The sequence below is a fragment of the Chelonoidis abingdonii genome, chromosome 2 (assembly GCF_003597395.2).
Source record: "Chelonoidis abingdonii isolate Lonesome George chromosome 2, CheloAbing_2.0, whole genome shotgun sequence".
Taxonomy (NCBI): domain Eukaryota; kingdom Metazoa; phylum Chordata; order Testudines; family Testudinidae; genus Chelonoidis; species Chelonoidis abingdonii.
Genome location: NC_133770.1, coordinates 81,656,392 through 81,679,397, shown reverse-complemented (window position 1 = coordinate 81,679,397; position 23,006 = coordinate 81,656,392). Strand labels below are relative to the sequence as shown.

The window sequence follows — 23,006 nt, the reverse complement described above, 5'->3', positions numbered from 1 at the left end:
CCCTGAGGCACCCCCCCTTGCAGCAGCTCCCCATCCCCCACTCTCCACCCTGAGGCATCCCCCCACCCCTCTGTTCCAGTTGTTTTCTTCAGCATCATACAGGTTATGTGTAAGATATCACTTTGAAATATGCTACAAATACATCTTTTGAGTCTGACCAACAGGTTAATTCTCCACTACCCAGCAACAGTAGAGTTGCTATTAGCAGTTGAAACAGTTCCTGTATTCACTTTACATTGAGAATAAACCCTACTCCTCGCCACTAAACTCTGCTTACCTTTTAGGGACAATTTTTAAGGCAGCCTTTCCATTTGCACATCCAGTTTTATGTGTTTGTACATGCAAACACTCTCATTTGGACACACAGATATGAAACCATCTGGTGTGCATAAAAGTTGTGGAACAGATCCTAAGCTAGTGTAAACCAGTGCAACACCACTGGTCAGTGAAGCCACTCTGAGTTACACCCACGTAGGTGCTGAAACTAGGGGTGCTGGGATGCTGCTGCTCTCTCTCCCCCCATCCCCTCTGGCTTGAAGTGGTTTCCATTATATCCAAGGTTTACAGTTTGGTTCAATGGGTCTCAGCAGCTCCACTATAAAAATTGTTCCCGCACTGCTGTATACCAGCTAAGGATCCCACATGAGTAGGTTTTAGAGGCTGGTTTGATCACTTCAGCATTTGTATGCACAGTTGCCTTTTTGCACATGCAAATGCAGTTTTTTGAACATGCAAGCGCATGGAAACCCACTGAATGTTAAGGAAATGAGCACATCATGGAGGGGATCAAACTATTTACTTGTACCTCAGGAATGTTGTAAGGTGTAATTAATTAGATCGCAGTCCTGCGCCTACTGAGGTAAGTGGAAAAATTCCTATTTTAAAATGGAAGCTGTTCCAGCCCTTTAATGCCTTAACAAATGGGGTATATCAGTATACAACTTTACCACTAGATGGCCGTGTAGGCAAGCATCATTACAAGCAATACGGGGCTTCCACTGCCACAAAAGCATCTCAAACATTTAATTAACGAAAATGATGTGATGGGCCAGTAAAAAATAAAACTCCTGCCATATCAGTAATGAAACCAAGAGGCAAAAGGTGAGCTGGAGTGTTCTCAGAGCCCAGCTGGCAGGGCTCAATGCTTGGTTTAGTTGATTTACTTCGCTAGCTGGCTTATGCTAACGTGTGGGATATAAATCGTGCTGCATGAGCACAAGTCAGACTCATTTCTTCTGTGTCTGACCTTTAATTCACCTCTTGTCCTAGTTATTATTTGGAGTTTGAATAGCGATGAGGGATGTTAGGAGGGATGTTATATATGTTATACATATATAAACAAGAGGCCAGGAAGGAATTAAAAATCTCTAGGCCTGGAAGGACTAAGTGCAGTGAGAGACAGAAGCATTATATTGTGACTTTTACTTATAATTGTCTAACTCTTTGTGCAGCCTTACAAGACATGCCAATGAGGCAGTGTGGTCAGTGAACCGGGCACTAGACTAGGGCTCATGGAACCTAGATTTTAACCCTGGCTATGGCTCTGCCACTCACCTATTGTGTAACCTTGGCCATGTTATTTCACCTCTGTTTCTTTTTGGTTCCCCTGCTGCCTTACACACACATAGGGCTGGGTGGGAAACCGCTTTCTCATCCCATGAGAGATTTTTGACATTCCAAATTTTCCATCCCAAATTGAGACATTAAATTAAAAAGGTCAAACAAATGTTGCAAACCAAAAACAGCTTTTGGTTCAGGTCAATCAAAATGGTTCATTTTGATTTCAACCTACCTCCACCTGTTTATCTGTGAAAATTCATTAACATTTCAAAACAAAAAGTCATTTTGACTAAAAAATACCCCCCAAATTTTCCCATTCAACATTTTCAAAACTTTTTTTAAAACCAAAAATGTTTCAATTTGAGTGTAATTGAACCTGATACTATTTCATAAACAAGTTTGGTTCTGACACATCAGCATCTTTTGGTTAAAAAAAAAGTTTAATCAAAAAATTCACGACTGGCTCTGCACACAATCTCAGTTGGGGGTCTTCAGATGCTACCATAATATACGTAAATAATAATGTGTCTTGATCTTGTTTATTTCACAGGTTGCTCACTGGGGTAGTAGTATGGAATAAAAATAAGGTGCCTGTGAAGGTACTGAGGTCTGAGGCACCAAACGTACAGTCATATTCCAACACAGCATAAAAAGGCCAAAGTATGGCTGCCCCTATGTGGATAAATAAAGGGTGGGGAGAGGCCATGGGGCCTCCTTCCCTCGGTGCAACCATATAGGAGACAGACTCATTGCTGGGCAGCAAAAAACACTCCTTCTTCGTAAAGCCCAAGAGTTTGGAATTTATGCGTAGCACCTTTGTGCCAGAGGCATGGGGTGCTGAGCCACTGTATCCATCGCAGCCTTCTGACCTGAGATGCAGGGCTGGCCCGGACACCCTTCCCACAGGGAACTGGGGATGTGTGGGCACCCTTGTGTGACCACTGGGTCTGCTGGCCCTTCTTCCCCACTGTGCAGAGTTTAAATAGTGTTAAGAGCCTGGCCCTGTTTCTCTACACATTGGTGAATTTCACTTCTGAGTACAACAGGGGGCCCACTGATGGAACTGACAATGCTGCAGTCCCCAAAGGGAGCATGCATAGCTCAGTGGGTTCCCTCTTGGAAATACCCTCCGTGCCAGCCTCCAAACTCCTCCCTCCATAATCTAACTCTGGACTGCACTCTGCTTTCCACAATATTCCTCCCACCTGCCCCCAACCCCCGCAACAGTATCCCCCTTCCCTCGGGCCATGCCCTCAGGCTCCTCCCCCTCCATTAATACCCCCATGCTGAAGCCAACAGATAGATCACTGCTGGTTCACCAGTCCTTCTCTGAGGACTCAGAGGTGGTTCACTGGTATGAGATTCACAGAATCATAGAATATCAGAGTTGGAAGAGACCTCAGGAGGTCATCTAGTCCAACCCCCTGCTCAAAGCAGGACCAATCCCAACTAAATCATCCCAGCAAGGGCTTTGTCAAGCCGGACCTTAAAAACCTCTAAGGAAGGAGATTCCATCACCTCCTTAGGTAACTCATTCCAGTGCTTCACCACCCACGTAGTGAAAAAGTTTTTCCTAAAATTAGCCTCCAAACTGTGGTGGTGTCATCTCTCCATGAACCTTCTGTGGTTCACGGGGTGGGGTTGCAGCAGAAGGAAGGGAGCTGGGAGCTGTTCTTCTCATGGCCCTTCAACTACCAGCTCCCTTCTCCTTCTACTTCTTCCTAGCTTGACAGGGGCAGGAGTGCTGGTAGCCAGGAGTGGTGAGGAATGCAGCGGTCACCAGCTCCCTTCCTGCTGCTCCTGCCCCGGCTGGTCATTTGCTCAGTTGCAGAGCAGAGCTACAGCCAGGGCATTGCTGGGTAATTGTAGGGCTGGGGGAGGGATGTGGCTGGGGGAGGGGATACTATAGAGGGCTATAACTGGACGGAAGGAGGCAGAGATTGAGTGTTTTGTTCGGGAGTACAGCTAAGGACCTGTGGAGCTGGAGTGGGAGAGGTATTTCTGGGGATGGTGATGGGAGGGAATAATGGGCACCAGGGTGGGGGTTTAGGGTGTGAGGCTGTGAGGATGGGGCACTTTTGGAGAGCAGGGAAATACCGTGGGAGTTCTAGGGGAAGGGAGGTACTGAGGTGCAGAAGGGGCAGTCTCACCTGGTGAACTCAGGTGGTTTGCTGCCTGAAGGAGTTAGCAGAGAGAAGCACTGCTCCAGCTGACACAGACCACGCTTTGGGCCAGAACGTTGCATCCACACTGGTCCTCAGTCAACAGAGCCTGCACTGACTGGGGCTCTGTTGGGGGTTACCCTACAGGGCTAACTAGCACTAGTTTATGCCTTAACAGCAAGCTTCCGGACAGGGTACAGGCGCTCTTTTCGCTGCTGTTTTTTGGTCTTCAAACTTTCTTCGTACTTATTCAATCTGCGGCGCATGGCACGAGTCTTCTTCGGCCGTAGGTCAAGAGGCTTGTACTTTTTGCCTTTGTAAAACTTCCTCAGGTTCTCTTTCTGGGTCTGGTTGATGACAGTCAGCACTCGGGCAATGGATTTGCGGACAACCCGGATCTTGGACAGCTTGGCGGTGGCTCCGCCAGTCACCTTGGCCACCTGCAGCTGGGACAGCTCCACCTTCAGGTCATCCAGCTGCTTCAGCACTAGTTGTTGGCCCACTGATAGTTATATGGCTGCCAGGGGTATTTCAATTGGCTGAGGGGAAAAAATGCTGTTTACCCCTGCAAATGCCTCCAATATGGTGCAGGCACTGCCTCTGAGAGGGTGTGACGCGAGCTACCCCTCCGGAAGGGAGGCAAAATCTAGGCCTCAGTGAAATACTGTTTATCAAATGCTTTGAGCTCCTGAGCTGATGAAAGTCACTATGGTAGCCAGGCCAAAACATTATTTTTTTTGATAATTTATTATCAGATTGTATAAGCAGTTTTGTCCCAATGAGCAGATATGGCACTATATGACACATCTCTTTGTTATGTCATAACGGAAAGCAAAAATATTAGTATAAAAAGCAAAGGATTTCTTCTCAAGCATCTCTGCAGTCAGTGACTGTTTGCTTTCACTAGTCTGCTATTGATCATCCGGGATAAATACAGTCCCGCAATGTGTTTCCTATGGTCTGGCCACAGAAGGCCAGGGTAGCTCACTTCTTTTAGCTTTTCTTTACCTGTGTTTTGTGGCTAAATGCAGCCCTCAATGTTTAAGAAAGCAGGCAGGGCTTTTATTGTGAAAAGAGCCTCTTCAAATTAACTGGCATTCCCCCCACACACTTCTCTTCTCCCCTCCCCACAGGGAGGTGGGTCTGGGCTGCAGGCTACTATACACTTTAAAACTAGCAGTTGAAGTTTGCCAGTTGTACACTGTGGATATGCACTAGCTGCTGAAGTGCATTTGGGCCCATAGTACCAGCTTATACTCCTCACACTCGTGCACCCGTCCAGCACAAGGCTAAGAACAGTTCCAGCAAGGAAAAAATGGCACACACTGGACCCTTCTGTAAAGTTTGATGACAACTTACCAGCAAGGATTTATGAAAACTAAACACCCTTTGGAATAATGAGCAGGAGGCTGAAATTGCAAAGAGCCCCAGCTGAGCCGTGCATATTGGTTGGGATAGGCACCCTGGAGTGACAACATCTGGTTGTAATTAAAAAAGGAGATAAAATGGGGAGAGACATTGATTAGTAGCTGAAGGGTTTGTTTTGTTGTTGTTCGTTTTTTTTTTTTTTTTTAGTGGTTTCTCTTGCAAACCCAGTGCAAAAGCCCTACAAGTGGACTATGCCTAAGAACCACAGGGTTTAGTTTCTGAAAAGGACAAGACTACAGTGTGCAGTGTCTTCTGCAGGAGATGAACACAGAAGGTGGCTAAGGGAGAAGAGGAGGAGCCCCTCTGCCTGCATTGCAAAGATATGGTATGATTTACACGGTTTACGGCAAAGCTCGTGGTGTAAAAAGGTGTTTGGGCTGTTAAGAACCATTAGCCATTCAGGATAGTCATAGAATCAACCTGGCAGTCATTTCATTGTCCAAGATGGTACTGAGAAAATTGGGCTTAGACCTGTTCAGATGGTTTGATGCACAGGTAGGCAAACAAGAAGCTCATCTGCCCATTAAATAAGTGTTGCCTGGATTCATTCTTTATAATATTATGACTGGACAATCAAGAAACTGCAAAGAGACTTTGAAATACAATTCCCCAGAGGTCAGTGGATAATGCTAGTCTGGTCTGTCTGGTTATTCAGAAGCATGCTTGTGCCAGTTTGCTCTGCTGGTCAGCTAGGTGAAACGGAACATTTGAGCAGAGAGGGTTTTTTTAAAAAAAGTGTATAAAGAAATAAACTATGCAATCTCTAGTGACATAGTAATAAATAATGAACTGAATAATTGTTGGCTACACAGACTCAAAGGGGGCGGATAATGAGCCTGGATAGCGAATAGTGGAACTCTGCTACCATTATCATCAGTCCGTACAAACTGATGAAAGGAGTGGGAAAAGAAATCTAAAATGAAACTCCTAAGGTCACTCAATCAGCTAGTTTGCTGACTTTTCCCTCTCCAGACTTCCAGTCAGAACCCCTCATGATCCTCTTTTTCTTTCTCCCAATCTGATGTGCCTAATTGAAAGGATGGGGCAAACTTAGAGCCATGTTAAAATACACAATTCCTGTGGTGGCATGGTCTATCATTGTGTTTTGTCTGTTTTCACAACCAGGACACATCATTTTCATTATAGTTTGACCAAAAAATGGTAATTTGGCTGCATAAAAAGTGCAAAACTGAGAAATGTCACACAATAAACCCAACTTTTCTACAAATGGTCCTGTTTTAACATGAGGATCTCCTGAAAACCAGACGGGTTTAAACTTGCACAATCAAAAAGCTCAGATTTGTGCCAAATATTTTGTCACCCACTAGTACAGACAAGCGAGCCTGATGTGGAATGAATCAAGGTTTCTTTTCTCCCCCCGGTATTGGGTTTCATGTTAAAAGTGAAGTGTCAAGGTATTTGTGGTTCCTGTAAAACCTGCTACTTGTGGAGATGCCCAGCACACGATAGAACATGTCAATTGCCGAAGTCTTAGACTCCCTGTCCACTGCATGGATTTGTAAACTATTATAAAATCAAACCCTTCATTCCTGTTCTGCCAGTCAACACCATTTATTTCCAACTAGCTTAAGAGCATCACAGGATGGCGCTGATGGTAAGAGTGCCTCAAAAACCCTGGCACTAGCTAGCCAGTGAGTAGAGAATTATATAATTAATAGCTATGCAAGAGTTTTTTGGAGATCAAGAATGCAGAGTTTTGTGTTTTTAAGGTGATAGAACAACAGGACTTCAAATAATGTGCAGTATTGCCCAGTTGTGCATTGACAAGTGCACATACTGAATAAACCCATACAGTTCATGGTGCAGCTGCATGGAACTACTGCTGTATCATCATCCGTGTCGCTGAATGTTTTGGGGTAGTAGAGAACGCAGCTGTGAATCTGACCGGTTCGGTTATCTTCAGCACCCAATAGGTGATGCTCTTAAGGTCTGATTCTGCAAACTCTTGGGCATATGAGTAGTCCCACTTTTAGCCATGACAAATCACATGAGTAAAGTTACTCATTTGTGTAAGGGATGGCAGGACCAGGCCCACCATCATGAATGAGCCAGATGGGAAAGTTCTGCATGGTAACAAGCCAGGACTGGGTACTGATTTCTCACTTTTTAACTAGTGAGATGTTCAGGATTGTCAGCCCTGGAAATGCTGTGTGCCAAAGAGAAGAGCCTCATGCACAATGTGGGGACAGATATCACTGATCTGTCCAGGCGATATATTCAGATACACCCACAACTGTTTATTTTATCAGTTAAGGGTTGTGTCTTGGAACCTGAAATGGAAAGAAAAAAAGGCAACCTGCTTTTCTCTAACAACAGGATTTCTCCAGTGGCAGTACAGTCCTGTCTTATGCATTAGTCTAGAGGGTTGTTATTTTTTAATATAAAGCAAATAGCAACCCGCACCCCCACCATGAGGAATATGGATCAGTCTGTTTCCACTCCTTCCCTGTAATCTCACAGGTGCTGGTGGTGGGTGTTACCATGCAGAATTTTCCCATCTGGATCATTCATGATGGAGGCCCAGATCCTGCCATCCCTTACAAAAGTGAGTAACTTTACTCATGTGAGTAGTCTTATTGACTTCAATGAGACTTCCCCTTCTGTGCCCCTTTGCCTATGTCCTCCTGCTCCCTCCCAGTCACATTAAGAGAGTGGCACACTGGACCTTTGGAACCTGTCTCGTTTTGTATCAGAGTCTCAAGTATAGTTAGGTGAGAGCAGTCTCCCTGGGGAGTTTCATTGACTTCAGTGGGACGATTCACACAACTAGAGTCATCCCTATGTGTAAGGGTTAGCAGCACTGGGTACTAAGCTGGCTGTGTATTTCAGCCAGAACCTCCATGACAACCAACACTTCTAGTTTCTGTTTTCAGTCAAATGGCATTGGTTTTGCCCTGCTGCACCACTCAGTACCAAGCAAGCCTCCCCCAGGAATTTGCACAGTACTTATAGGTGTGACACTGTTTTTTGTTTTTTTACACACTATTAGGTATGGATCATTCATAATAAAGGATGTTTGACCTCTCACACAGCTAATTATAATAGTAATTATAATTCTGTGAGCCTTCACTTTGCCTTTTTATTAACTCTTCCCCCTCCCCGCCCTCCCAATGATTATTTCCCGTATTTTTTGCCATGACACGCAACCAGCCACATTGCTGAGACAAGGCAGGGTTCTGGAATGGTTAGGCTGGGCGCTGCATGAGGGGGTGGTCAGAGCTGACAACGGACTTGCAGGCAGAAATTATGCTCCCGGGGCCTCAGCTTCTTTCACATTTATGGCTCCTCCACTGATGAGTTGTCATTTGGGAGCATTGTGGAGCAGGAAGCTCCAGGGGACACTCACCCTAACTGAGGCTGAGACTAATAAAAGTGGAGCCTGGTTCTAAAAGAGAAAGGGTCTGTTGCGTGTTCTTCACTCATGTGAATGGCTGAGGGCTGGAAGATTTGGGAGAGGGGGGTTTGCACAGGTGCAGTATGCCTGTGGGTAAAGCGAGGGGCCAATCCAGCACTGTGAAGGAACAGGACCACTGAATTGATGCCGACCCTTTTTCCTAGAGCTCCAGAACTGCTGGGTTTGGAGGCTGTGGTTACATGTTCTAAGGAACCTCAGGGTATATCCTAAACCCTCTGCTGCCTGTTGGGGTGGAGATTACTGCCACAGGAGGCTGGGATAGAAATTGGCCTCCATTTTCAGCACAAAAAGCATTTACTGGTATTTCAGTTTAGAAGCTATGGTAAGATGAGCTTCATCAAGGTCATAAGAACATAGGATCCACCATGACAGTTCAAACCAATTGTGTGACCAGTCTGGTACTCTGCCCCGCCTCTCCTTCCTAGGTTAAATAATCCCAGTTTGCAGTTATTTTTCTTGCCCTTATGAACAAAGGCCTTCCGAGTAGGGCCACACCCGTGCTCTTTCTGAGTTTACTAGGTTCATTTGACCACTGGGATTCATATGGGAAAGGTGTGCTGCAGTATCGGCTCTGTGTGGCTCTCCATGGCAGTTAAATCCCAGCAGTGGGCATTTTTTTTTCGAGGGCTGGAGAGTGATTTAAACTGAGGGGGAGGAGGATACCTTTCTGAAATCCATGTGGAAACAATTCTGTCTGCTTTCAATAAAGTCATCTGCGATGCAGGGCCTTCTGTATTAATTCCCTCCCTTTTCATCTGGGGTGCCTGGGAATTCTATGAATGTACTTCCTTGTTGTCCACGAAGAAGAGATTGAAGAGATCTTTGCCAAACTGCCTTTGAGGGAACCTGACGCTGTCCTCAGTAGGCAAGAATTCTGTCACAATGAGTGTAGCGCAAGCCCTCTTGGATACTGAATGATTGCTCTACATTTTTTCTGTTAACCTAGTGATTAAAAACTAAAACTGAAAATACGCACACAAAAAAAGCACCCCACAGAAAAAATACAACTACTGCCTCATTGGATTGGGTGCCAAAAATCTTAAATGATACTTAGCAGCTTTTCAGGCATTCATAGCAGGGGCTGGTAATCCCATCACGATGGAAAAATATACAACAGGCTATGGAGTATCTTATGGAGTGCCCCTCACACTCTGTCTACCCCAAAATGCTTTGCAAAAAGTGCAGGCAGTGATTTTCTGCTACCTTGAAGCTTTGCTCTGTGTCACACAGTCAGAGTAGCAGGCAGCAATGCAACACACAGCTGATGGCTGTCAGTTGGCTGCCTCTCTCAGGATGTAGAGCAAAGATTTGCGTGGGATGAAGACAAAGGTACAAGAGGGAGTGTCTGTTCAGGGTGGAAGATGCTGAGAGAAAGGGAACCTTTCCAGGGTGGATCCAAGGTCCACTTAAACTGTTAGTTCACCAGGTCTGGGGATCCTGGCTTTGTTCCCTCTGCAGTGATTGTTTTTTTGAGGAAAAACTGAGGAGATGCCACCTATTGTACTTGAAAATGTATCATGTGACCATTCAAGATCTTGAAAGATGAAAGGAAATACAACAAAGTCAGTCAGTCAGTCAGTCAATGGTGCTTGACAGTGGTGTGGGACAAGAACCCAATGCACAAGCGGCAGACTTTACCACAGTGGCACCAGATCCACTTGGCAGATGGAGGTTGGAGTACACTCTGCTTTCTGGCTCACCTGTGGGCCTCAGCCTGGGCTCTCTGATAGTTCTCCACAATGACGGCACCCACCTTGACCCAGCTTCTCCAGACTTCTCCCAGCTGTCACTGGGAATGCTGAATTTCTTGAGATTTGCTTGACCTTGTTGCTGTATCAGAGCTATGGCCTTCCTCTGCGCTGCAGGTAATTCTTGAGTTGGCCATAAAGCACAACCTTCCACAGATAATCTTGAGGCATATGCTCCATGTGTCCTAGCCAGTGAAGCCTGCGAGCATCCATCATGGTCTGCATAGACGGTAGGCCGGTTCTCTCAAGGATCTTGTTGTTAGCGATCCATGGGTCCCAAGTGACTCCAAGGGACAGCAAAGGTGGAAGCTGTTCAATCTCCGCTTCTGCTTGAAGTATCTGACCCAGCTGTCACAGTCATAAAGGAGGGTATTGAGGACACAAGCCTGATAAATGGACACCTTTGTGTTCAGGGTTAGCAGCTTGTTCCAGACACGTGAGGTAAGTTTGCCAAAGGTGACAGGCTCTGCCGATTCTTGCATGAAGTTCTCTATCAAGGCTCACTGAGCTGGTTAAAGCTGAGCCAAGATAGCAAGAAGTGACCCACGTTGTCCAGAGTTTCATTACTGACATAGATTTTAGGGGGGATGTTGGTGCCCTGTGACAAGACAACTGTTTTCTTGCTACTGATGACCATGCCAAACAGCGAACTTATTCATCATGATCTGCAATTCATCAGTTGAGTTAGAGATGAATGCAGCATCATCTGCAAACAGCAGATCCCAATAGCGGCTGGGTGACATGCCTTTTGCTCTGAAATTGTCTGATGTTGAACAAGCTGCCGTCCATCCTTGATTCAATTAGTGTGTCAAATTGGTCATTTCCAAAAGCGTACTGAAGAATAATAAAGATGCCAAAGTCAGTAGACACTAGGACACACTCTTAAACTAAACTCAGACGATGTTTCATTTTCATACTGGATAGTTGCCTTCATTCCCTCATGGAACTCCTTAAATAGGGAGAACGCTTTTTGTGGACAGCCAATTTGTGACAGGATCTTGTGTATACCATTCCTGCTAATCATGTCGAAGGCCTTTTGTAGGTCAGCAAATACATAGAGAGGTGCCTGTTGTTCACAGCTTTTTTCTTGGAACAAGCATACTGTGAAGGACACAGACAAGTCATAGACTTTAGACTGTCCTGCTCTGAACCCACACTGGCTCTCAAGATAAACTCTCAGCAAGGACTTGGAGTCTTTTCAGCAGGACCCTTGCAAGCACCTTGCCCACCATGCGAGCAAAGATGTCCCGGGGTAGTTGTTGCAGTCTGCTCTGTCCCCTTTATTTTTGTATGAAGTAATTATGTTTGCATTTTTCAGATCCGGGTATGTGGCTTTCTTCCCAGCAGGTGCAGAGAAGCGTGTGGATGTTTCTCACAAGCTTTCTCCCCCCTGCCTTTCGGAGCTCCGGAGGGATCTGATAATTGCATCTGGGAAAGTAGCAGGCAATCTCTTTGATAGCCTTCTCTACACCTTCGATAGTCCCAGTGTTTGATCCAGCTCCTGCATCGTTGGAAGCTGGGGAATAGCAGCTAAGGAGGTGTCACAGATAATGGCATCCTTTGAGTAGAGTTCTTTGTAATGCTCAGTCCATCGGTTAAGTTGTTGCTGCCCATCAGTCAGGATGGTACCATCTTTTGCTTTGAAATGTACCAACAGGGAAACAGATTCTTGATTCCTGTATGGTGGGAAAAGTCTGCCTATCCTCACAAAAGAAAAACAGACATTTAGTGGCAGGTTGAGAAGAATTAGAAACAAAATCTGGTGAGCTGCTGAATATTCCCCTTCCCCTCAGGCATCTTCAGTGTAATTCATCACAAACAGAGGGAATATTATTTAATGTAAATGAAAGCATGAGACACAGATACTACACAAAGAAAAGGAGCATGTTTCTTTGGGGGAGGGGGCCTGTTATTCCTTCCTTGTCCATACAAATGTAAAGGCTGATCTGAAAACATCAGGAGGTAAGCACAACGGGCAGACAGGGAAGTGGTGGGGGGGAATAACAAGACCATTCAGAGATCTGCAGAGCAGAAACAGAGTGGAGAACCGGAATGATAACGGATGTAACTGTCACTGGAGTGACAAGTTGGACTGACATGCGCAGGTGTCACATGTCCCACTGCAGTCTTGGAAGACGCTTGTATAGGAAAACAGTCCCCAGGCAGGCACACACTATTGCTATTTTTCTAAACTTTGTTTTTAGGAGTTTCCAGATTCTGCCTTTCATAAAGGGCTCAGGGGCAACTGGAACAGCCAGGCTGGGCTGGTTACGGGGGATGAGAGCTGGAGGGACAAGAATATCCCCTTTCTTCCACTGGATGATGGTTTTAGTTTGGTAGTTACTCTTTTAGAGATGTTTGGATGAGTTGATGCCTAACAAGTGTGAAGTGCTGATTTGGTCTGCAAAGCCCTAAATTGTTTGTGTCCAGGTTATGGACCTGGGGGAGGGGGCAGAAAGAGGCGGGGAAGAGGAGGGGCAGGGGTGGAGTGGGGTGGGAAGAGGTGGCGTGGGGCCTTGGGGGCGGGGCTTGTGGCTGTGTTGAGGTCTTGAGGGCCTGCAAAATTTTTAAAATCAAAATGGGGGTTCTCAGGTTGCTAAAGTTTGAGAGCAGCTAGACCGGTGGCCCCCAACCTTTTTTGTCTGGCGCGTGCCAGACAAAGGACCATGAAGGTGGTTGAGCATCTGCCGAAATGCCACCGAAATTCACAGCTTCCCGCCACCCCATTGGGCCTGGGACAGTGAACTGCGGCCAGTGGGAGCCATGATCAGCCAAACCTGCTGATGCGGCAGGTAAACAAACTGGCCTGGCTCGCCAGGGTGTTTACCCTGGCGAGCTGCGTGCCAGAGGTTGCTGACCCCTGGTGTAGAGCATTGATTGGGCACCTTACAAATGTGAATGAATAGCTAATGCTGCCTCTGCCTGGCACGTGATCTTATCACTCTTTTACACTGGTTAAGGAACTGACAGGCTTCAAGATTTAAATATCCATCTGCAAATCCCTCAACAGGAAAATCTATCATCTGCTGCAGCATGGATCTCACACCCCATTTGTTTCAATTCATGACCGGCTATTGGTGTTTCTGGGGAAATCCCAACCCAGGTGGGTTACTGAAAAGGAAAGCCCACTGCTTCCAGGAACTCTGATTATACATGTGATCCTGGAACAGAAGATGTTGGCTTACTATGCCCTCAGAAGAATGCAACCCACAAATAAACTGCCAGGAGATGCAACCTCTGCAAATGGATCAGCCTGGGTTGCTCAAATTGCTGGCTGAGTCAAATTGTCCCCATCCAACTCAACTACTGCTCTCGAGTGTCATCTGTCATGAATCCATACAGCCACATGCACGGAGACATCATAGTCATCTGCTAAACTGCACAGGGAATAGAACCCTGCACATTCTTATCCAAAATCAGCAGCCTGTGCCCTTTGCTCTCAAGGAGACCCTCCACTAGTTGCCACTGTCAGTAGTAGTATGGCTTATAGCTTCTTTGAAGGCCAGTCACTAGAGGATGACATAAGCACATAGCTGAGCCCATCTAGGAGACAACTGTGTTGCACATACACATGCACATCACCTATCAAACAAACCTCGCTTGTACTGGCCCAGGAAGGAGAAGATTCCTGAGATGGCTTCTTATCCTGGGTTTTTCTGCATGGCAGCCTGCTGCTGCTACACTGGAATCAAGACTCCTAAATTTCAGAGCATCTTATCCTGCAACTCTCCATATAGCCTGTGAATTCAGTGCTTCCTAGTGTTGTTTGCATGAAGCATTTGCTGTAACATTTTACCTAAAATAATCTCTCTGTGAAATAGACAGACGGCAAAGCTATTCTCCAGAGCCCATGTAAAGATCCTAACCCTGCATTTGGGAAAGAGGGCGAGAGGGCATCTTAAAGCTATTAATGTCAAAGTATGGAGTGCAGAGACAGTTTATTTTTGTAAGTGATTTATATTGACTTCCAGGATTAAATCTGTGTTTAAGTTGCAGTATACATAGCATCTGAATGAAAAGTGCATCAGTATGAACTCCCTACAAGCTGAAAGATTTATATAGCAGGGGTGAGGAGAGTTAGGGAATATTATGAGTTCTTTATTTTCCTAAGCCAAAGTCAAAATTAACTGGTTGGGCCAATCTAGTATCACCAGCTAGGAGCAACCTATAGCATTTGAGCTGAACAGAACTCTTATGACTAATATTTATGCTCTCATTATCTGTTTCCCTATACAATTCCATAATTAAAATACAGTCTAAGTGATGTTTTCAAGCAAACATATCTAGGTATCTGTGCTCATCACCATGGTATCTGAAGGCCTAGAAGGCCTGAGCCATAGTCTACTGAACTCAGAGGACAGACACGTAGACTTCAATGAACTTTGGATCTGGCCCACCGTGTTTTATGACTTTACAGAAACAGTAGAGCTACTCATGTCACTGACTGAATGTTCCTTCAACCTGCTGCAGTTTATAAATAGCCAAATTGCTACCCTTTGGGAGAAAAAAGTGTCTTCTCTTTAGATTTCTACTGATCTATGGTCCCAATTCCCATGCTCAGCATAAAGCACATTCTTAAGTTCCATCGACTTCAATGGAATTAAACAGCTGCTTAACTGGGAGGGACTGCTGAACCGGCCTACAATGGGAGGAAAATGCCTACCATGTTGAGGCAGTGCTTTGTCTGGGAAATGCATAGAGTGGTGAGCAATCAAGCAAACAACTTGAACAGAGCAGGACAAACTATTCCTGGTGAGCCATCTATTAGGCAATTAACCCTTTTTCTTTTAGGAAATCAGCAAGCAGATGTCAATCTACGAATTTTGTCATTATTCAAAATTATTCAACTGATGTTTAATGAGAATGTATTTCAGCCTCTGGCATGCTTATGAACTATTTGTTCATATTAAGGCTATAGTGAAATTCTATTGTGGAATTCGGATGACGTAAACCATTTGAGGTGTACTTGTTTGGTTTATAATGTAATTAGAACCAGTCAATGCAATAGCAGCAAAGAGTCCTGTGGCACCTTATAGACTAACAGATGTATTGGAGCATGAGCTTTCGTGGGTGAATACCCACTTCGTCGGAAGCTCATGCTCCAATACATCTGCTAGTCTATAAGGTGCCATAGGACTCTTTGCTGCTTTTACAGATCCAGACTAACACGGCTACCCCTCTGATACTTGAGTCAATGCAAGGGCAACCCTGTTATTATGTACAATTGCTGGAATTTTCTTGCTGACATAAAACAGTTTAACATTGGAAAATTAGGATTTTGGCAGAAGATTTGTTTTAAACTTTCTTCTTAGTAAAGGAATGTGCCATGAGTTATACAGCCCATAACTCAGCAATGATGTACCTGCTATGGGAGGAACATCATAGGAAATATGCAGACGGACCCGTGACTGTGAGGTGACGATGAGCATGAGAAATGTGACTCCCTGTCTTCAGAAACAGAAAACCCAGGGTGAGTAGAACCCTGATGTGAAATCAACGACATAGTAGATTAATAGTAACCAGGACCCTGTCAAGATAAGAAGGCGCAGAATTTGCTGCTTCTTTCTCCTCCTTCTTATACCATTTTGTAAGGTCTATGTCATTTTTTGTATGTTTATTTCTCCCCCTCCCCACAAATAAAATACTTCGGGCCCAGTGATGGGGGAGTGATAGGGATGGGGGCACTCACCTCTTAAGAGCCTCCTAGCAGCTGGGTGTGGTACTGGACTCTTCTTCCTGCTTCTGGATTCCCCTGTAGGTTGCCAGCCTTGATAGGCAGATCTTCAGCAGCTCAACCCTCTAGTCAAGTCTCACAGTCAAATGGACAAGCCCTTCCCGGGAAAGCAGAGGGTTCAACAAACTGTCAGCCCTCATCAGGGTTTTCAGCCCTGTTTCTAGGCCCTTTAAATCCCATATCTCACTCAGACTTCCCAAAAGAGGGGCTTAGGCCACTTTCACAATGTGGAAATGCAGGCCTACCCACTGCTCCAGGTCCCAACCCAGGAACCCTATAAACAGCAGCCACAACTGCTTCCTTTAATTAGTTGCTGCTATTCCCTGGGTAGGGTGACCATATTTCCCAAAAGAAAAACAGAGCACTGTGCAGGGCTGGTTCAAGCCCCCCAGCCACTGCAGGGCTGGCCTGAGCCACTCACCCAAGGCCCCCCAAAACCCTTCCCTGGGAATGGACCCAAGCTGCTCACCCAGCCTTTCTCCCCACACAAACCTGGGGCTGGCATCGCTGCTCACCCAAGCCTGCCTCCCAGATGAGGCTGGTGCTAGTGCTGCTGCTTGCTTGAGCCCTGTCTGCCCCCCACCTGAGCCCAGCCTCCCTTTCTGCATGGGGCTGGCACAGCCCTACCCCCCCGCCATTCCTGCACACCCCACTTTTCTCACAGAAGTGGGCATTTGTCCTGTTTGCTCTTGCTTAAAAAGAAGGACTGTCTAAGCCAAAATGGCCTTCTCCCATATAGCCCCTTTCTCTTCACCTTTATCTCAGGGCTGAAGTTCTCAGATCCTCTTCCTCCTCACTGAATGCAGATGCTACCAGACCCCCATCTTCCAGCTCTTCCCTTCTCTGCTCCCAGCCAGGAACTGAGCCCCAGCAGCTCCTTTTAGCTGATCTTGCTGGGCTCTGATTGGCTGTTTCTATGCAGCCTTTCTAGGCAATGCTGGAGGACCCAACCTTCACTGCTCCTTTCTTGGGCCAGGATGTGGTAGGATCGCAGGTCCTCCAGCAGGGGGCCTTGAAGGGACAGGTACACCCCCTCACAGGCACCAGTTCAGAAAAAGCATATCAGCACATGCTTAACTCTGAGCAGGTGCTTAAGCCCTAGTGAAGTCAATGGGATGTTAGCATAAACTTAACTTCAAGCACAGACCTAAGTGTTTTGCTGAACTGGAGTCTCAGTGACATTTTCTAAAACTAAATAAGTAAAATAATCCCCCCCCAAAACAGTGCCAGCAGCTCAGCACCTGAGTAAGGGCATCAGAGTTTAGTTTCAAGCTCCTGAGAAGTCATTGTAAAGAGTGAAAGGGTTGAAGTGGAGGCTGGGAGAGAAGGGAGAATTATTTTAGAAGTTGATAGAGGTACCTCAACACCAGCCTTTTAACTGCAATATTAGTATATTATGCAACAAATATCAACATTTTTTTATGCTGTAGTTAAAATATTGCTTAACAAATAGTAATTTAAGACCAACTTGCCTAACAAGCCTTGTCTGCTAGAACTAGTAGTGGGATAACCCGATCTCCCTGAGATGAGAGCCTTGCAGATGGATTGAAATTAACAACCAAACTGATGAACATTTGAAAGTTGTAGGCTGGGTCATTTGACTTTGCTATTTTCCAGCTTGGCATTGGTCATAGTCATTAAAGAACATCACAAGCCAGTTTTCATAGTTCAGCCATTCTTTAGTTCTCTTTGCGGGGGTGGGGATAAAGCATGGGGCTACATACCAAGTTACTCCCTTCTCTGGGCTTCTTAGGGCATTCTGTCTTTACTGTGACTGTATTTTACAAATTTTTGGGAGCAAAGTCTGTGTCCATATCACATGCACCACCGAGCTTGTTGTGGTTAGCAAATAATTCATACGCTGAAACATGTCTAAAGTGACTATTCAAGTGGTCAACCAAAATCAGTTGCTTGATAGGGGTGGCTTTCTAACAAAGATGGAGAAGGATTGTGTTCAATATGGATCTGTAGTAAAAAGCTGTACAGTGCTTGCCACAATAGGGTCCTGGTCCACCTAGATGCTACTACACTACAAATAATAATCATAATAATATATTCCTCAAGGAATCAATTCTGAAGCACTTAGAGGAGAGAAAAGTGATCAGGAACAGTCAGCATGGATTCACCAAGGGCAAGTCATGCCTGACTAACCTAATTGCCTTCTTATATATGCAGATAACTGGTCTGTGGCTAAGGGAAAAGCAGTGGACATGTATACCTTGACTTTAGCAAAGCTTTGGTATGGTTCCACATTATACTTGCCAGCAAGTTAAAGAAGTATTGAGCTGGATGAATGGATAGAAGGTGGATAGAAAAGCTGGCTACACGTCGGGCTAACAAGGTAGTGACCATGCTAATGTCTAGTTGGCAGCTGGTATCAAGCAGAGTGCCCCAGGTCGTCCCAGGACCGGTTTGTTCACATATCTTCATTCATGATCTAGAGGATGGTGTGGACTACACCCTCAGCAGTTTGCAGATCACTAAACTGGGGAGGAGCTGTAGAATGCTGGAGGGTCGGGAAGGTGTGATGAACTGGGAATGTTCTTAATGTTGCTCTGAATACTGTGTTGGTGCTCAGTGTCCCTATGCCAGTCTTAAGTATCTAGGTGGTGGAATAAGGGGTGGTGATGCTGCAGAGCAAAGGGCCAGTGACCTAATGTCTGGCACTCTGTCTACCTAGCAACTGATGGCCTGGGCCCTCTCTGCAAAGGTGCCAACTGAAGGTGTGAGACAAAGGATCAGGTGACTCTCCTGGCCTGGGAAAGGGGCTGAGCAGAGAGGAGGGCTGGGGGGGGTTAGTCTGGAGCTTGCTGCGGAGAGGAGTGAAGTTAGAGACCTAGGGTCTGACTCACTGCCCCCAGAATGACCCGGCCGAGGGGCTGGTTCGGCAGTATCTACAGCTCTGTTCTAGACCCGTTCCTGTCAACTCCTAATAACCTTGTTTGCTGGCTAAGAGTCACGTCTGACTGCAAAGTGGGGGTGCAGAACCCTGTGCTTCCCCAGGATCCGCCTGGGTGGGCTCGTGTGGAAGCACACGGAGGGGCAGAGGATGCTGAATGCTCCAAGGAGAGACCCAGGAGAGTGAGACGTGTAAGCTTCTTGCCCTGAACAAGTCTGCTCCAAGGGAGAGGAGGCTCCCAAAGCCCTGACGGCTGTGGGGGCAGTTCAGAGCATCGCCCGGGCACTCTGTGACAATAGGATACAGAGGACTTAGACAAAATTAGGATTGGGTCAAACAGAAATCTGATGAGGTCAACAGGACAAGTGCAGAATCTGCACTGAGGACGGAAGATCCATGCTGCTGTACAGATATGACGAATGGCAGGCAGCAGTTCTGCGACAAGACTAGCGGTTACAGTGGACAAGAAGTGGATATGAGTCGACAGAGCTGCCTTGTTGCCGAAGGCTAACGGCATTTTGGGTGTATAAGTAGGGCACTGCCAGCAGATCAAGGGATGTGACATTCCCTATTTCAACATTGGTGAGGCCCTCATCTGGAAGATCTGTGTCCAGTTTTTGGCCCACACTACAAGAAGATGTGGAAAAATTGGAAAGGTCCAGCGAGGACAACAAAAATGATTGGGGGCTGGAGCACAATGACTTATGAGGAGGTCTGAGGAACTGGGATTGTTTAGTCTGCAGAGAGAATATTGAGGGGGATTTGATAGCTGCTTTCAACTACTGAAAGGGTTTCAGGAGTGGGATCTCAGACTTTCTTCAGTGCACCAGATGACAGAACAAGGAGTAATGGTCTCAAGTTGCAGTGGGGAGGTCAGGTTGGATATTAGGAAAATCTTTTCACTAGGAGGGTGGTGAAGCACTGGAACGGGTTACCTAGAATCTCCTTCCTTGGAGGTTTTTAAGGTAAGGCTTGACAAAGCCCTGGCTGGGATGATTTAGTTGGGAATTGGTCCTGTTTTGAGCAGGGGGTTGGACTAGATGACCTTCTGAGGTCCCTTCCAACTCTGATATTCTATGATTCTGTGATTTGGGAATATTCTGTAGTGATGTCTCAAAGCAGAAACTTCCTGAATAAGGCTTCAGTCCTACAAACACTTACATATGGGAGTAAATGTACACATCTGAGGAGTCCTGTTGAGTTCAGTGAGATTCCTCACATGTACAGCTACAAGCGTAAGTGTTTGCAGGATCAGAGGAATAGCTGTGTTTTTACATATCACAAAAGTAGCTGAAAGGTATTTTGAGCTTTCATCAGCAATGAAAAAAAATCACCTTTGAGCGGGCTATACACATGGATAATTCCAGTAAAGGAGATTTTGGGGGGAAAATTTGTAACACTTAAAAAGAGGGAGTTAGAATTAATTAAAAAACTTCTTGGAACCTTAACTATAGCATTCCCTACTAAATGAGAATATTAATATATAGTTCAAAAGCTGCACGGTTATCTTCTTTTTTTCATCAAATATGATTCACTAGGCCATGACAAATGGAAACTGGGTATGTTGTCTAGTTCCACATCTAATCTTAAAATCTCTGAATCTACATACAGGGTAAAAAGGATGTGTTTTAGGAATTATTCTGGGGAAGTTCTATGGTCTGTGTTATACAGGTGGTCAGACTAGATGCTCACAATGGTCCCATCCGGCCTTGGAATCGATGAACCTATGAAAGCTGACTCAGACTCCAGACAACAAGGTATTATTCAATACTTCATAAAACAAGCAGGGCTACCTTTGACTCTGACAGTCTTAATTTAATAGCCAGCTGTACTACATTCCCTCTGTGCAAGTCATCCATCTTTTTAAAGCGGAATGATATAAGAGGACACTGAGTACTTGGCTCACAGAAGACGGACTCTGCCAAGGATTTCCACCAGTACACATGCTCATAGAATCTGTCTGAAAGCTATTGTATTAGGTTTGAAAAAAGGGCATTTTATTGTGTGTAGCAAACCTCAGTTTCCCCATCCCTGCGCCTTGGGGCACTGTTCAAGGATCTGGGCCTTAAGCATGGAGTAAAGAGACGGTCCCTGCCCTAAAAAGCTAAACACTTCATCGTGTTAGCAGAAAATACCACTAAATTTTCGGGTCCCCATTGCTAAAGAGATGCACTGAGCAGATGTGCATTTTTGCAAGAGGATGAGATTTTCAATGCATGGTAATAGCTGCTGATTGTTGACTCTGAGTTAGGCCAGTGCAAGCTTCGCTGTGATGCTGAATAGACACCGGTGACCATTGTTACTGAGCATCATGGTGTATTCTCCTTCATTTCTTCTATTCCTCTCTCTTGGGACAAAGCTAGGAAATTTACTGCAAAAATGACTGAATGAACAAATAAAGAAAGAAAGAAAAAGACATTCACATGCTACATTATGGCTGTATGGGAAAAATTCAGGAAAGGCAAAAGGTGAGAGCCTGGATCCTGCCCTGTGTCAGGGCAGTCTAATGGCACTCTGCTGGTTCAAAGCAGCCCTAAAACTGGCATACCTAGGTCCTGGAGGATTTTCCCACCATTTGGGGATCCTCAGGTCGTGTAGAGCTGCTGTAGTGGGTCCCATGTCACCCCCCTGACCCCCAACCCCGCTTTGGCTCCTAGCATGAGGGGTGTAGCTGAAAGAAATCAACATGGTCAGAGCTTCCTTAGGTCAGCTGATGCTCCAACTGGTGGAATGGTCCCTAGGGGCTGTCAGCAGCTATTGGAACTAACAGGATATCTGCACTGGAGCTGGAAGGTGTAACTCCCAGCTCATGGAGACATACCTGCACTAGATCAATCAGTGCTAACCTGTTAAAAATAGAAAGGTAGTTGAGACAGTGCAGGCGAGCTGTACCCAGTATGATCCTGCTGGAAATGCTAGGTGTGTACTTGGGGCAGTTAGCCCCTTGCACCTCCACAACTACATTTTAACATGCTAGCTTGGTCAGAGCTAATATGGGTGTGTTTCCTTGAAGACATACTCTGTGAGCAGCCCTGATGTTGCTCTAATGTATTTCAGGTATCAGCCCAGTGCCAGGATTGGGGGAACAGGACGATGGGTCCTCCTGAGCCGCATTAAGGTCTCCTCAGTCACAGCTCTGGATCTGGGCTGAGGTATGTTCTTTCCACAACATTAACTCTGCCATGTTATTATTTATAATTTATTACCGTTGTGCCCGGGAGCCTTCTGAGAAGACGGGGCCCATTGTTCTAGGCCCTGTACAAACATAGAATAAGAGACAGTCCCTACCCTGAATTGTTTACAATCTAAATAGACAACACAACTAAAAGGGTAGGGAAAAGGCATAGAACATATAAGCAGAGCGAACAATACAATGGCTACAAACGGCATGCTCATTTCACAATTTTGTATTAATTTTTTTGCATTTGTTATTTAAATACTTGATGGGCTTCTGGCCATGCAGCAAATGCTATTTATTGGAAAAGGCTTTGAGGAAAGTTAAGGGTATGTTCCCAGAATGGTAGGGGGTGAAAGTGAGCTTTTCAGCTGTTTTGTTTTATGGGCTACCTGAGTTACTTTGTTAACATCTATGAATGACTAATGCTACTGGTGAGCTGAGTTGGTATTATCCATAAGGATTTATTTTTAATGCTGCTGGGTGGTCACTATTGTGTTTTTGTGAGGCAAATTAATTGTCAGATTGCCTAGAGCTTTTTGCCTGGGTGTTTTTTCACTCTGATTTGAATTATACTCCAAATCTGTTTACCCAGTGGGCTTCATCTGAACTGGAGTCCTCTGAGCAGGGAGGAAACTGTACACTTATTTCCATGGAAATATTTTGTGGTGAGGGGTTTTGCCTGTTATACTTCAGAGCTGTGGAGTTCTCTCTCTTGAATTACCAACAATGCCAAGTTGTTAAATTCGGTTTTAAAAGAGAAATTGAAAACATACTTCTTTTTTATTTTGAATTCTGCCAAAGTTCAAGCCCCCTAGGAGTAAAATTTCAAAGATAAACACTCTGAGCCACACCTGAAAAAAT

General features: G+C 45.5%; 1 protein-coding gene across 1 annotated transcript; it reads right to left on the bottom strand.

Annotated features, from left to right (window-relative positions):
* Nucleotides 1-3,886: 3,886 nt before the first annotated feature.
* LOC116826998 (large ribosomal subunit protein uL29-like) lies at nucleotides 3,887-7,682 on the bottom strand. Its single transcript, XM_075061994.1, has 2 exons — nucleotides 7,652-7,682; nucleotides 3,887-4,209 (listed from the first exon to the last, which is right to left on the bottom strand). Exons 1-2 carry the CDS (start codon nucleotides 7,680-7,682, stop codon nucleotides 3,887-3,889), a joined length of 354 nt encoding a protein of 117 aa, XP_074918095.1.
* Nucleotides 7,683-23,006: the final 15,324 nt, after the last annotated feature.